Genomic DNA, 16,394 nt, shown 5'->3' with positions numbered 1-16,394 from the left:
GACCTGACTGATCTACCGGCAAGGATGCGCCAAGCACGCAGTCCTCTTCCTCCCCCCTCAGGCACCCTCATTGCAAATAATTTAATTTGTCTTCATTATTTTGTAAAAGATATTGTGAAACCACAGAATTTTTCTTACCACTTCCTCCTTGAAATTCGGCGTCTACTGTATTTTTCTTTGTTCACAAAATTTGGCATTGGAGCTGGTAGCACCTGATACTGGGGATTAACTACCTGCTGTGACTGATTCATAACCACTTTATTCTGCGTTTGTGGATTTAAATTTTGATTTGGCCCATTATTTTTGTTCTGAATACTCTTACACTCGTTCTTCCAATGTCTAAGCTTTCCGCACGCATGACAAGGAAACTTCTTCTTCCCTTCCTGTCTATTCATTCGTCCTCTAAATTTACCACCATTCTCCGCATGATCATTCTGATTCTGCTCTTGCACCTGACTATCAGCCTGACTGTTCAATTTAATTTTGTGCTGTTCTGCCAATTTCACTTGTGTCCACATCATTTTCTCTTTTAACTTTCTATGCCTTGCTTCAATGTGTTTTCCTCAATATTTGACATATTTTAAAATGTCGTCAATGGACTTACTCTGCCAGATCATGTGCAGTTGAATCATCTGACTAATCTCCGGTTTCAAACCATACACAAACTGTTACACAAAATGCCCCATATCCTTATCACCAATGTTGTCAAAGCCACTATACTGCTTAAACACCTGTAGCAACCGCTCCTAATATGCATCTACAAATTCATTTGACTCTTGAGTTGTTCTAACTATTTTTACCCAATTGGTTTCTTTTGGAGGTATTTTCCCTTTCAGGAAAATAATTACCTGGTGATATTTCTTCATTACCTTGTCTGAGTGTGCTCCAGTTTTTGGGTCTCTTCGATACTTCTCACTTGGCCAATCAATTGTAATCTTCCATTCTGTCTAAGTCAGCAGCAGGTACCACAATATCAAACAAACCATGCAAATCTTTCAACAGAACCATTGAGACTTTCACAAATCTTTCAGCTTGTTTGTACCACTCAACTGGTTTTTATCTCGACGTAGGGAAGTTGTTTGTAAATGACAAAATATCCTGTCTGCTCCATGGAACATGAACATATCCACCACCAGGAACCTCTCTAATGGGACACAATCTTTCTGCCTTTTCTGATTCTTTTCACAAGAATGCAGATGACTCCTCCTTTGCCTGTGCTTCCTCCTTCTTTCTTGTCCAACTAGTTCTCCATTTGTCTGTCTCCCCATTTCTGCAAAACTTGTACCTATAGTTTTCTTCCAGACACATTCATATTCTCCAAATCTTTCAGTAAACTCCACTCTGTATGGTTTCTGTAACAATTTTGATCTCCCTACATCCACTCCAATCTCTGAAGCAATCTCTGTCAATCTCTCATGGAACAATCTTGCATTTCTAGTTATACTCCTACATACAAATATATATTCAACCTATCTATTCCCACATTTCCAGCTATCATTTCTTCCAATTCCACTTTTAATTTGTAAATATCTAAAATCTTTAGCGTTGAGCTTTGTTTTTTTATTCCTTGTGCCCATCTCTCTAAATCTTCTGGAATGACTGCCGTTGAATTTCTAGTTCCTGAATGTACCACAGACTCTATCGAATTTCCAGGTGTAACTCTTTTTGGGGTCTCAGTTAAATGTTCCCTTATTGGAAGATCCATTATGGAAAGGACTGAATTACACTCACTAGCTTGATCATCAGATATTACTATCTCTTTTCTGGGATTATTCAAAGGTATTGTTACAGCTTGTGGTTTTGGGCAATTCACTTTATCTCCGTATAATGGGATAACAGGACCTACAGTCACTGGTACTGTTGATGCTCCAGGGTTTATATTCAATTGGCTTATTTTCTGTATTACTCTCTATTTCTATTTAATGCTTCTTTTTCTTTGTCTTAAAGCACCCTATTAACTGAAATATCCTGCAAACTTTGAGGTATTATGGGTGTTCCCATTACTGGTGCAATTGGGGTAACTCTACTGGGTCCTTCTTGAAAAGGTGGAGGATTTTTAGTTACAATATGCTCTATTAATTCATCCTTTGACTCACCATATCCTGTCACATTCATGTGTTTCATTTTCTCCTTACACTTGCCTCCAGACTGTTCCTCTGCCATTAACACTGGGTACAAACCTGCTGATACCATAGCCTTCTCCATTGTTTCATCTGGCCTTCATATGACTCGCATAAATATCGAGGAAAAGATCCCATATATCTCCCACTTCTGTTTTTCTCTCGTTCAAATGATTCAGTTTCCCATTCTTCTAAAACTTCATACTGGGTTAACCTAGGTCTTGGGTCTAAATCATTCATTCTCATCCTCAAATTCTGAAGTATACTTCCATTAAACGTACTATTTTCAGGAAGAGCTAAAACTCCATCACCTCGTATATTTGATCCAATTTTCCAACCACACACAAGTACGATACCCTCCATCATCATAAAAGAAGCAGGTGTTTTTGGTGGCGGGATAGGAAATCCTTCTCTAGTCAACACAGGCTTCTCTTTCTTAAAGAAATTCTTAATTTTATGTATTAGTGACATTTCTCTTTCCTCCATACATTCTAGATGAACGGTATATGAAATTGTATTCTGCAAACCCTTGAAATCTGCTATTTGTGCGACCCACGCTAGCAATCCAATCAGAATCCCGCATACAAATTCTTTTTCGACCAATCCTAGCACGGTTTCTAACTTTTTGACCAATCAAACTCAGGCTCACGCTCGTGGTCTGACCAATGCCAGCGCGGCCTTTTATGATATCAGTTTTGCTCCTTACTACTGACCCCTCCTTTACAATCTGCTTCTGTCTCACGCCCACTGTTTCAACCAATCCCAGCGCGGCTCTCTGTTAAATCAGTACAACTCCGGCGACTGACCTTCCCTTCACAGGGTAATACGAAAACTTATTTCTTTACTTTTCTTAAAAATAAACTCAGTTAGTAACAACATAAAAACATTCACTAGTCTTCCTGTTGCGCTAAACAAAGGATAGATTATCGACTTATTCCTGGAGTCTCAGAATTGCTCCACTTCTACTACGAGTAAAATCCTCTGTTTACCCTTTATTCAAGCTCGAGAGAACCTGTTACTCCTTCAGTGTTACCCTTACTAGGAAATATAAGACCAAAGTTTCACCAGCGAACATTCTGCTAGCACTCACTCAACTTTCATACAAAATAGTCCCTAATTTAACACTGCCAGCCCTGCGTAGCTTCTCAGTGCTATTCCTCACTGCAGTGTGGCTTCTGTCACCACCCACTAATCATTTCCCGGGAATTTTCCAGACAATATCAAACAAGACGCTAACTCTTTTTGTTAAACATAAATCAATAATCCATATTTATCACCAAACTAGTCAATAATAACCTTAGCTCTGCTACCAGAAAACTGATCCAGCGGCGTACCAACAACAGATACTACACTACCATATACTCACCTGGGCCCATAAACACACTTTAATTTGAGTAAACCGCTGGAGGCAAAGTTTGTTTTTCATAATTAAAGATGAGTTATTCTTTATTCCTAACTATCCTTTCGCTGATCAAAAAGTTCTTTCCTCTGGTCGACGGACCATTAGTTGACCTAATTGATGGTGATAATGAACATAATTCTAACTTTTCTATACCTTGAATCAAATAACTACAGACTCAGTAAAGTTTTAAGTCTTTATCTAAAAAATAAATTAAATCATCAAACAAAATATATTTGAACTTACTCAATCAACGGTGTCTAAGGAGAGAATAGAAAGAAAAGAACATCTAAAATAACGCAGAAAATATATTTACGAAGAATGGTGTGAAGACCAACCCCCTGGCCAAAGGGCTGGTAAGGGTCCCCTGGGATAGGTTAGGCGACAAAGGCTTCAGGACAGGATAGTTACCTATCTAAGATACCGACGACTGCGTCGCACCCCTCTCTGACCCACTCTTCCTCCTCAAGATTCTTCTGCAAGTCTTCTTCTAACCCAATTAAATTAGGATAGGAAATTCTGCTTCAGGGTCTGCATTCGATTATTCATCAGCATCTCATAGCATCTCTCCCAGCAACAACATCTCTTGTACTCATGTGCTCACTAACTAATTAGGACTACCTTAATTATACCTTTTCGTTCTACATGTTCCACTTATTAATCTTTCAATATCGTAAAATACTAAATCTGATTGGTAAGGCAAAAGGGGGGGGGGGGAGAGATCATCACTTTATTCCATTAGACTATTGTTCACAAACCCATCCCCTTAATTTTTTATTCACAAAATGTTATTCCCATCCGCATTCACATTGCATCTGTAACAATTGTTAAAAAATCTGACATATGGATCCATTCATTTGAGCTTTTCACGCTTGTTCTCAGGCTTGGACACTGTGTCTCCTTGTCCCTCTTTTGACCTTTGTGTCATCCTTCCGGGTCCACTCTCAATTGGGATGTGACTTAACTAACTTCAGTTATACACGAGAGGCCCAAATATGCACTAATAATAAAGTCAGAAACACAGATATTACTTTAAAAAATAAATGGTTTCACTGTATACCACCCTTCTCTACTCTATTCCCCTTTACTTTATTAAGACTTTCCCCTGCATTAGTAAAATCACATATTTCCTTTCAAGATAGCAGATGCTATGCACGCGAGTCTTCAAGACTCCATTTTAATGCCTTTTGCACATGCGCACGAATTTCCCCGAAGCATTAATACGTCATACTACGTAGATGCAGTTAATGCATGCGCAGTAAATATTTCTCCTTTAAGAGCTATTTAGTCCTTTGTTCGTGTTATTAGTGTTAGCAAACACATAAGCAAGCTTCACTAATCCCCGTATTGGTGTGGTGCGTATTAGTGTTACAAAAAACCCAATTACATGTTAGTGAGTTAAACGAGCGGATTGCTTCTGAGCAAGTCTCTTTTCTACTAGTCCTTGCTCCATCAGTGTCCTCCCTTTATCTCCGTGCAAATTGTCAATTAAGTCGCCTAGCAATCAAAAACATCTTCTTTATTGCTATTACATCAGCTCGGCATGTGAACAAATTTTAGACTTTTTAAGGCCAGCCACTGTATACCACATTCGTCCCAGAAAAGCTGGTGCTGAGGACCGAAGCTTCTTAAACACCAAAAGTGGTAACACCCTTTCATGTCAGTCTGTCACACTCGTAGCATTCTTTGCATCCCCTCATCCCACAAAAGAGGAATAGATTCTGTAGTTTGGACCCTAAGAGAACACTCCGTTTTTACACAGATGGCCCAAAGAATATGAAGTGGATGATCAGCTGTTTGTGGTTTACAGGTGCCCGAGGGGCAAGGCTACACAGAAGCAGATCTTTTGTTAGAATATGCTCTTCTTCAAGATTTGCTACGCACGGACAAAGAAGCAGCCTTCCGAAGGTCTCTGGGCTCATTTCACCACTGCATTGGCATGTGGCGTGCCGGTCTTAGATATTTGTCAGGCGGATATATGAATGTCGGTACACAGGTTCATAAAACACTACTGCCTTGACAGTTGGATCTGTTGAGATGAGCCTTTTGTCAGCTAAGTCCTGCAGAACATTTTGGTATGAGCTAGTTCACAGATCCACCACCTGGTAAGGTATCTATTCAGAAGTTGAGGAATCTGTGGTTAGAAATATCCATCAGAAGAACATGTTAATTACCTTCAGTAATGCACTTTCTGGTGAATAATCTCTCTAGCTGCAGGTTACTCACCAACCCTACCACCTTCCCTTTCTGTGAATTGGACTCCTTTCCATCTAGAAAGATCTCAATCTAGAGATCTGCACACTGGTGATGCCAATTTGCTGATGGGCTCCAAGGACGTTGACCGCTCAAGTTAGCAACTGACGTCTGCTTTCACGCGCGGCTCTTATATGCAGCTCTACTCATCTCTTTTGGAACAGACCGTCGGTGCGGAGCCACACTATGCCAAATACCTGTGTACAGGAGTATTGCCTTGAATGTTCTACACCCAGTCTTACACTGAGAATAATCACAAGGTGAGGAATCCGCATTTAAAGTATCCACCAGAAAGATCATTTTCGAAGGTAAGTAATTTGTTCTTCAAGTGTACATTCACACCCAAATTTATCATGCAGTTTGTCTGCCTAGTGAACAATCCACTCTAAGAGAGTCTGATGCAGGTGTGAATTTCTATCTTTTAAAAAGAGTTTTTAAATTGGCACCAGTGCATCCTGGGGTTTTTAAAATGGTAATCCCTTGGTAAAAGTAAATTATCTTTTGCTTCGTTCACCACTACAACAGTTTGATTATAGAGAGATTTTATAGCTGATTCACAGGCATTGAGATAATCACTAATAATGCACTTGGTTAAAAACCACTTCTAGTAGTGGTCAGGTTGCTTTTGTTCAGCCTTACACTCTAAGCTTGTTTTTTTATATGCTGTAGGTGAACGCCTTTATCCTCTCATTCACGCAATCCATTCTGCATTGGCTGGAAAAATCACAGGAATGCTTTTGGAAATAGACAATTCTGAACTGCTGCATATGCTGGAGTCTCCAGAGTCCCTTCATTCAAAGGTACTGTATAGTGGACCTTACACTGTAATCACACATGTTGTAAATTGTGCTTCCTTTTGCATAAAGGGAAGCATGACTTAAATATAAAGTTTTACAATTAAGACGTCTTGTGGGTGAGTGATACTGAGTGCATCACGAGGACGCAGGTGTATGTCAGAGATGAGGTAGACTTCCATCAAGCTTGTAAGCATTGAATATAAGAAGAACTGAAAGCTTGTCGCTTGCATTGGGTGAGGTTGAAATGAATTTGTCCTGGTTCGGTCAGTGGGTGCAGAGCTGAAATGTGTAACAGTTTCCTGCCAGAAACCCTAACACTTATCTAAAATGTATGCTGATTGACTGGTCAAACACGCAGGTTCCTGTTGCAAGAGAGTGATCATTGCAGATGAGAGCGTGCCCAAGGGCAGTGCTTAGGTAACCATCTATATCACAAGTGCTATTCCTTGCTTACTGTTGAATTGGGATATTCGGCGACCAGTGAGGTGGGTAATAATTGGCACATATGGCAGAAACATGTTATTTCAAATAGACCGGCCCCTTAAATAAGGATGTAACCCTGGAAACACCTCCGAGCAAAAATATGTATTTATTTCACATGATTGACCTAGAGATCACACCTACTGGGAACATGTAAATTGATTAATCAAAGGTGTGTCTGCAATCCCCTTTATTATGTGCCCACCGAGGCCTTCATTGTTCTCTCCCACTTGACACATGTTTAATTACTAAATGTGTTTTGTTTTTTAAACTTGTGTAGTGGTGTTATTCTGATGGGTTAAAAGTTTAACGATATTTAGAGGGGTGTAGCACTTTCTTATCAGGAGCCATAAGGATTTAAGAAGATTGTGTTGAAAAGCCCTATTCTCTTTTCTCAGACAGTATTGGTGACTCCAAAGCTCTAAGCAAACTACTCACTGTTTGAAGGACACTGGTGTCTCTGTGCCGTTGGTGTATTCATGACAAGTGACTCGCTGAGGAGCAAGGCTGTAGGAAAAGCACGTTATTTAGTTAAATTCAAGATTACATGGAATCAGTGATGTAGCGTGGGTGGGGCCACAGGGGCGATTGCCCCGGGAGAAAAATTCTCAGGAACATTATTAGGGGCGCAAAATTTTAAAAGAAAAGTGAAAGGATACTTGTCTTGCCCCAGGTGCTGGCAGCCTACCTACACTGCTACCTGGAAGTCTACCAAGACTACAACTAAGAGTTGGCGTACTCAAAACTTTACAACCACAAGAAAGCAAAATGAAAACTTCTGCCATTATGTCGGTATTGATTCCTGAAACCTGGGTGCACTCTACTAAGAGTATTCGTTCTGCCTCTTATTGGTCTGATGATGGAACAAACTGATTGGTAAACATGTTAGTTAACTATAAATGTATTGGCTTTTGCTGAGATTCAACCGCTGGATATCCTTGTATTCACAGATTAGGTAAATTGAAGTTCCACTTTTTAGTTTCCTTTGCCTCCCCAACAGTGAAATAGGTCAAGGTAGAAACTGATTACTCTGACGAATGTCCTAGTGGTGGAGTGGGCCGGGCCAGAGTAAACCAATCCATGAGCACAAGTGAAAGCAACTAAGGTCCAAAAAACGTATTTGATTAAAAGTTAGCTTTTAATTAACACACTCCAAATGCAGGTACACACCTGCAACATGGTTGTATTACACTGTTACACTTACTGATGTGTAAAACACAATAGACTGCTTGATAAATGAGCATTGGGCCAAATGATGACTTGTTTAAGGGGATTGTTTGCGTATTTCCCTCATCTAAACCAACCTGCTGGTTGGAGAGTGTCCGGTTAAGATCAATCCTGTAGAATTGCAAGGGTCTATGAGGGGGATAAATGGTTTTATGTTGAAATGTGGTTGGTGTGAGATAAGAATCTGAGGCCATTTAAAAATACTAAAGTTAGTCTTTGCCATTGTCCCTGGTGCTGAAACATCTCAAGCAGTTGCTAGCCATAGTCACTAGGGGTGGGCGGAATTTTCGAAGTTGCCTTTTGCAAAATTTCGCAAAACTGCAAGAATTCTCCGCGAACACGCGGAATTCCGCTTGCTCGCGGAGATTTTGCTGCGCCCCTTGACAACCCGCTGCCATAGTGCCTAGAATGCCTATCCTGTGCCAAGGGAAGTCACCTTATTCCAGAACCACCAGATTTCCAGAATGCCCATAATATACTGAAGTTGACCACTGCTTGCCAGGTGCACCTTAATGCCTAAAGAGCCCTCAGTATGCCAAAGAGTTATATTATGGGGCTGTGGGCACCTGAAACCACAAGTGAAGGCCTAAACATGATGGAGGGAAGAGCCTTCAAAAGCCTGCTCCTGGCAGCCGCTAGAAAGACACCCACACCCAACCATACACAGGCACCCAGATGTACACTGAAGCCCCGTAATGCAAACCTACAAATAGGACACACACAAGGACAAATGCATGCATGGTACGAATGGAGGTTCAAAACCCAGCTCAACCGGCAAGCTCTGGAAAACGTTAGAGGGCTCCCATAAGAGCGGGGCTGCTTTGCTCCTCCTCTTCCTGTGCCCCAGCTCCTGTGGCCAGTGTCAGCGAGGGATTCATACAGGAACCGCCCCTTGGTTTGCCCCGCCCCCCTCCCGAAGGGGATGTGGCTGGACCAGAGGCCTTTGGCATAGCTAGGCATTATGCGGCCAGGCATTATGCCGCCTTTTTGCTACTCGTGTATTTGCTGCCCCATAATGTGGCAGGTAAGAGCGGAGGTGGTGAAACCGTAGCCCCCAAATCTCTTGCCACCCTGGGCGGACCCACCCCCCCCTTGCTATGCCACTGCCAGGGCCTTAGTAGAGGCCAACCTCCGGAAGCAGAACCCGACTGGACTGGGTAGGGGCAAGGTGAGCAAAGTCAGGGAAGTTACTGGGCAGCATATCAGGACACTGGGTCATAAAGTTAAGCATAGGAATTACGCCTGGGGGTGGGGGAATTTAAGTTAAATTGTGGGCAGTCACTTGATTCTGCATACTAAGTTACTATTTGGGTTCTTCTCTATTATATTGACTCCCATAACTCCAAGAAGAGAACACAGTTTGGTATTCCCAGTGAGCGGTCTGTGACTGGTTTACTCCTGTGTGAGATTTTGTAAAAGTTAGAATAAGTGACTTTCAGGACAGCCAAAGTATTATGGTTTCAAGTGAGGCTTTGTTGAGCATTCAGGCGGTACTGGTCATCAAAGTATGGAATCAAACTGCAGAGTACAAGGACATTTTTGATATCGACAATATAATGTTCTGGTCTAATGATGGCATGTAATGGGCGGTTTTTGGAATGCAGTGCGCACTACCCTGCAAAAAACGTGTTGACTCATATGGCCAGAACTTCTCTGCCCTCTGTGTTAAGAGAGCAGAAGCCACACTGCCTGTCCTTTTGAACTACTTTAACAATCATAAAACCAGGTGTTCCTGTATATACCAGTTGATTTTTTACTTGTACAGTAATTTTCTACTACTCATCCGCCTATGTGCCAAGTTATTCCAAATGGAAGGCAGCCCAGTTCCCAGTCCTGAGGAGACCCAGACTGGGTCGAAATGGGTCAACGCATCTCCCAGAAGCAAAAGGCGTGCTTTCAATTGGCTACAGGAGAGAGATTTCTTTGGAGGTATATAACCAAATAAATCCATGTCTTACCCCCTAAATACTTTGTTGAGCCTAGTTCCTCTGACCTTATTTAAAACTGGACCATATATCCCACTTAATTAAGAAACTATCCACATCCTTTTGTGAAAGATTGTGTAACTGGCAGATGGTTTTTGTGAATTGAATTGACTTTATTTTGCACTGTTTTTATTCAGTGGTGACGGGACGCTTGCACATCACAATATTTATTTATATTATTTATAAAGCTTTCTATAGCGCGAACATGACCCTAGTGGGTATCAGAGCGCTTTACATGAAAGGAACGTAGGGTATAATTGAGCTAGCTAAAATAATCAAATATATGAATGAAGTACAGAGCATTGAGAATAAACAAATTACTAATCTTATTCTCAAAGGTAGTCCGCAATGAAAAGGTCAGGCATCATAGAGTCACAGGTATGGTCACAATCAAGAAACACAGAGGTGATAGCTTAGGGTAAAAACGTGTTCATCAGAAATTATTTTGCTTCTTTTTTGAAAGAGGTGGGAGATGAGATTAGGCGAACATCCGGTGGCAGAGAGTTCCATATCTTAGGTGCAACACAGAGAAAGCTTTGTATCCGGTTCTCTTTTCATGGAAACATTGTTTCCTGTAGCAGGGAGCTTGCGCTTTGGTACAAGCTGCAACCCCCCAATTTTTCAAGGTTTTGAGCCACAGAACTGGGGATATTGATAAGAATAGCTTTATGCGCCATGCATGCTATCTTTAGTTGAATTCTTTCCTCATAAGGAAGCCAGTTCAGGGATTTTAGATCCAAGGAAATGTGCCTGTTTCTTTTTGTTCCGGAGACAATCTGGCAGCCGCGTTAAGGGAGGCCCTTAGAGGGGCAAACTTGTATCTAGGTAGGCCGCATAGCGTGGCACTACCTAAGTCCAGTTTGGGCAACACAACATCTTTAACCATGATTGAGGTACTACTGTGGGAGGTAAGGTTTAAGTTTCTGTAGAATTTTCATCTGATAATTTGCTCCTTTGCTGTCCGTACCTATGTGATATTGCATATTCAGGTGTTTGTCTAGTGTAATTCCCAAGGATCTAGCAGACTCTAGGATATGATGAGAACAGTTGAGTGCTGTAAAATGTTTCATCCACAGATCAATTTTGGGAATGTTCGGAGGTGAGATGAGTAAGAATTCCATTTTAGCGGCGTTGCACTTGACATGGTTGTCGGTGAGCCACAGATGAGTGTTTTGTAAAGTAAGGATATGGTGTTATCTGGATGTTACAAGATTTTAACGAGTCTTCTAGCGGTTCCAAGAATAGATTGAAGAGAATGGGTGAGAGCCGATCCCTGTGGAACACCAAGAGTGACCAAGGAAGGCGTAAAAAGAGATTGATTCATCTTGACTTGTTGGGATCCGTTGTGAAAGAATGATGTAAACCATTGCAATATGACCCCCTAATATGCCCATCCTTCGTTCAAGTAGGGTCAGCAGACTGTTGTGTATAACAGTGTCCAAGGCAGATGAGTCAAGTAGTATCGGAAGGCATGTTTCTTTTAAATCCAACATTTTGTAGGTCATCCACCACGTGAGTGAGTGCTGATTCAGTGCTGTGACCATGACGGAAGCCTGATTGGTGTTGGTCAAGGAGTTGAAAATTGTCTGTGGTTGCAGAGTTGGATCTGGACAGATTTTTCCTGGACCTTCACAAGATAGGGGATGTTAGAGGTAGGTCAGCAGTTGTTGGAATCTGAGCAATGTCCATTTTTAGTTTTAAAGTGGGGGTTACCTGCCCTGCTTTGAGACAGTAAGGGATGGTGCCTTGACGTAGCGAGGCATTTACAATCTTAAACCATAAGGGGACAATAATGGCTTTGATCTCTTTGAAGATGGTCAGAGGTAGAGGATTAACGAAATGATTAGATAGGGTTGAGGATGAAAGGATGTTGTAGATATCACGGTCATTGATTGATGCGAAAGTGTTCCAGCAGGCATGGTTTTTTTATTTGGCAGTGTGCCTGGAGGCATTGTTTTGGGGGACCTGCCTGAGTGGATTGCTCCATTCACTTGGCTTGGGGGCAGTGTGGAAAGATGAATAAGGCAGCTGGGAGTAGTTCCTTCGCTGATAGAAGTTCGTTCTTGATATTTTTTGTTTTTGCCAGGAAGAAGGAAGCCAACACTTCACAGTTGGGGAGCGTGATTGCTCCAATGTACAGCATTCAGACAGTTGTTTGCGAAAAAACTGTTTTCCTGTGTATACATTTAATGTCATGATAACAAATGGTTGCTTAAGTTAAATAATTGAAAAAGTAAGTTAGAGCTTTAATTTTGATCATTCCTTTTGATTTGTTTATACTACCAAGCATTGGAAGCTATTCACACGAGGTACCCTTTTTGTCTATATAATTGTAACAAGTCCCAGTAGGACCCCTGGTAGAATTCTCTCAATCTATGTATGTAGGTAGAGGTATTTGTAGAACAAAAACATACCTGCAAACTAAAGGATCTGATCATAGTTGTGTGCGCAAAGTCGGTGGTTGGGTGTAAAAGATGCTTACATGAATTGTAAGAAATGGGACCCACTATGGCTAGATGTCTTATTATGGATTAGGTGAGTCCCAAAAAAATTAGTCCAGTTACTTCTTGAAGTGAGGGAGAGAGTGGAGCTTCATGGATCTGGGTAGGAATGAAGTATCAGACCTTTAAAGATTCCATACAAACTGTAACTCTCAGATTCTTCCCTTTCATGCTGGATAAGATATTAATAATACATTTGGTAAGTAATCTGTTAATCCCAGTGGACTGGTTTGGTTAACAGCGTCTCACTAAAGAAATATGCCTAAAGAGAATCCCAATGATCAAGGTACTAATCATATGTATAAGCTCATATTCCATGTCCCTTCGTTATGATTGGGTTTTCACATTTTGAATGTTTTAGTAGTTGCCAGAAACATTAGAAATGTCTGTCACTGGTCAATTAGTGCTGAGAACAAGTAACTACTATATTGGACAATTGTAATGTCTGGATGAAGCATTTAGATTTAAATGCAATCTTCTTTAACAGGTAGAAGAAGCAGTTGCAGTACTCCAAGCACACCACGCAAAAGAAGGGACGCCTAAGAGTGGACAAGCTGTTGTTTGACAAAGGCCTATCTGCAAAGCATTGCAAGAAAAAGTTTTTGTCCGGGTAGCACATACTTTTTCTCCAAGGACATTTGTGGAAGGAACTTATTTAGCTGTGTGCCTTTGACAAAAATCGGAACGGAAAAATTGGAAAGTATTGTCAAATTGACTATGAAGATAATTTAATTAATTTTTTTGTATGTATATAGAATGTTATATATAAGTAAACAATTATTTTCAGCCAAAAGCACATAGCTGAAAGAAAAAAAAAATTACTGGAAAGAGCAAAATTTGTTTTCTTTGAAATTATAAAAGCATTTGAATTTGTTTTCAAATAAAATGAGGTATATCAATGCAGTTATTTTGGCAGTATCGAGATTCCTCTGAAGCAGTACCCTCAAGATGTCCACCTTGAAGCACTAACTCTACACCGATAATAACAGTGGCTTACAGTTGCCAGATAAGGGAAGGAAGATTTGGGGAGGAAGGTGTCCTGCTGGGAGGGAGACCTGGAATGCCCGATGACTTGAATCAGTGACCCAGTAAATATGAAAAACTTTATATCACTCATAAAGATACTCTTGGTATCAACCGTTAACTGTGGACGAATGGGGTAGAGGTTTACTGAAGAGCTTCCCTGCATAAACTTTGAGCATGAAATGTATTTCATATCTTTTTTTTAACAGATCCATTTTTATAATGTCTAAATGCTTCTTCATTGTACATCTTTTTTAGATGCATCTCTTTTCTAAGGGGTTATAAGAGTTGTAGTTCTTCACTCTTGGTGTCCCTCAATGAGCGAGTCTTAGTTTGAGAATTTCCATTGATTAAGACCTTTTAAATGTCTTCTAAGCAAAAAAAAGGGTGATGTTCAGCTTTACATCTTATTCATTCTAGAATTATATACATAATTTTCTCTTAAATCGTTGCTTTTAGTAAATCTTTTACCTTCATTCAAATTCAGTGTCTGAATTCAAACTTTAAGTGAGTTGTATTCACAATGTTCTTTACTCCTTCTTTTCCAAAATCTGTCATTCGCTCAGCAAACAATTCTCTTACCATCCTTCTGTTCACCATAGTCACACCTGCCAGGAAATCAAGATTCTGCTTGCTAGGGAATCAAGGGCCAACCCTTGACTTTTGCGCTGGACTTAGCCACATTCTCTTATCCAGCACTGTGGGAACCGTCCGACCCCTCACCGAAACCTGTTTAATATGAAGTCAATGGGATTCCTTTTTATGATCCTGAGATTCAAGATGGCGAAAGCTTTCCTGCTCTCGTGAAACTTGCTTGTTTCAATATACGTTTGCACTTTCAGGAAACCGAAAGCCCTGAAGGATATGCTGCAACAAGATTTAGTTTACTAACAGGCATGGTTGCTGTAACAATACACAACTGAACATTTATACAAGATAGGCATTTTTTCCTAGTCTTGACATACTGCTTTAATCCAAAAATGTGAATGTATCCAAAGTGTATACTGCTGTTTTGTATACCTCCTGAATCTGTACTCAGAAAATTGTGGCAGCTACACACTTTCATTCCAGGTATTGTGTGGCCACAATGGACTTTGCAACCACTCCTGACAAGTATAAAGAAAGTATACATTTGTCTTGAAATATGAAGTAATGTGCATACAGTGGTTAATTTTTGTGGCATTACAACTTGGGTTTATGCTTAAATAAGACACTTGTTTTTGCAACGAGTCGCAACTTGCCAACGCTCCTCAGCTTCTGGAGTGGTTATGATTGTAACAAAGATCATTTTGAAAGGTTGATGAGTGAATTGATTAGTTCAGATAGAAGTGGATGTATAATGACATGCCTAGATTAACTTTTCATTCGTATCTTATTACGTCAACGATCCTATAAGTTATGGGCCCTAATAAGACAATACTTCATTATCTATTAGTTCTCATGCTTGGACTACTGCGTTGCTGCCAACAGCAACAGAAATCTCCGCGATTGACTGAGATGGGTTTCGCATTATTTGAGCCTCACCATACACAGTCTGCAATTTAACTTATCCTATGTGGCTTGGCGAGGATTCTTGAGTTTTTTTTCAATCATTCTGTTTTGTCACTGTTCCTTTTGGTTATATGTGAGAATCACACGAGTAAACCACTGAATCTGCCTCAGTGTGTAACATTTGATCTAATTAGTGATTCTTGTTCTGTTAGTGGTGCTGTTTATTTGTAAGTGTGGCTTCTAAAACATCCATTGCTTCCAAATGTCAAAAATGTATAAAATAAGTTAGTGTAAAAGTGCTGCAAGAGTTCATTCCATTGAAATAATATTAATTATTAGCGTTTCAGCAAAATTAGGTTGAGCTTGTTTTTCACCACCACTATGCGCCTTTACTTTACAGACCTCTCGAGATCTGAATGGGTGGGGGGAGGCTTTAACATTAAGCCTTTTGATAGAAGATGTACTTGACAAGCACTAATGCGGATATCAACTTGTGTTATGAAGCAAGGATTGCACCTGCTGTTAAAACTTTCTTTGACCTTATTCCTACATAAAATTGTCTTGCTTTACAGTGGTCGTCATTTTAAGAACAAGCAGATATTGTATTGTAATTGCATTTATATAGCGCTTACTACCCCTGACGAGGTGTCGAAGCGCTTTTTCGGCGAATAGCACGCTACTCAGGGACCCATAGACGATTAGTGTTGAATTAGTATAGTGAAACATACAAGTACATTTTAAGTGGTGGATAGGTTAGTCAGTTATTTGGATTTGGAATGATAGCAGAAGGATAGAGGAGGAAAAAAGGTTTGTATTTAAATAGCGCTTGTTACCCCTGATAGTGTGTTGAGGCACGCTACTCCGGAAGGCCATAATGGATTAGTGGTGAATTAGTATGGTGAAATATGAAAGTAAGTTGAGTGGTGGATATTAGTCCGTTATTTGGAGTGAGAAGCATAGCGGAGGGATAAAAGGGGAAGAAAGGTTTGCATTCATATAGCACTTGTTACCCCTGATGGGTGTTCAAGTGCTTTTCTGGTGAGTAGCACGCCACTCCGGAACCCATAAAGAATTAGTGGTGAATTAATATAGTTGGACATGGAATTTGAGTAGTGAAC

At 40.4% G+C, this 16,394-nt stretch overlaps 1 protein-coding gene across 2 annotated transcripts in view; it reads left to right on the top strand.

Annotated features, from left to right (window-relative positions):
- The window catches only part of LOC144768339 (embryonic polyadenylate-binding protein-like), a 573,566-nt gene extending 559,907 nt beyond the window's left edge, over nt 1–13,659 (top strand). For both annotated transcript variants that reach the window (XM_078651918.1, XM_078651920.1), the window contains 2 exons: nt 6,442–6,572; nt 13,250–13,659. In XM_078651918.1, coding sequence (XP_078508044.1) covers nt 6,442–6,572; nt 13,250–13,327 — 209 coding nt within the window. In that variant the 3' untranslated portion in view covers nt 13,328–13,659. The remainder of the gene's footprint in view (nt 1–6,441; nt 6,573–13,249) is intronic.
- Nucleotides 13,660–16,394: the final 2,735 nt, after the last annotated feature.

Source organism: Lissotriton helveticus, chromosome 7 (genome assembly GCF_964261635.1).
Source record: "Lissotriton helveticus chromosome 7, aLisHel1.1, whole genome shotgun sequence".
Taxonomy (NCBI): Eukaryota; Metazoa; Chordata; class Amphibia; order Caudata; family Salamandridae; genus Lissotriton; species Lissotriton helveticus.
This window is presented reverse-complemented; position numbering and strand designations above follow the sequence as displayed.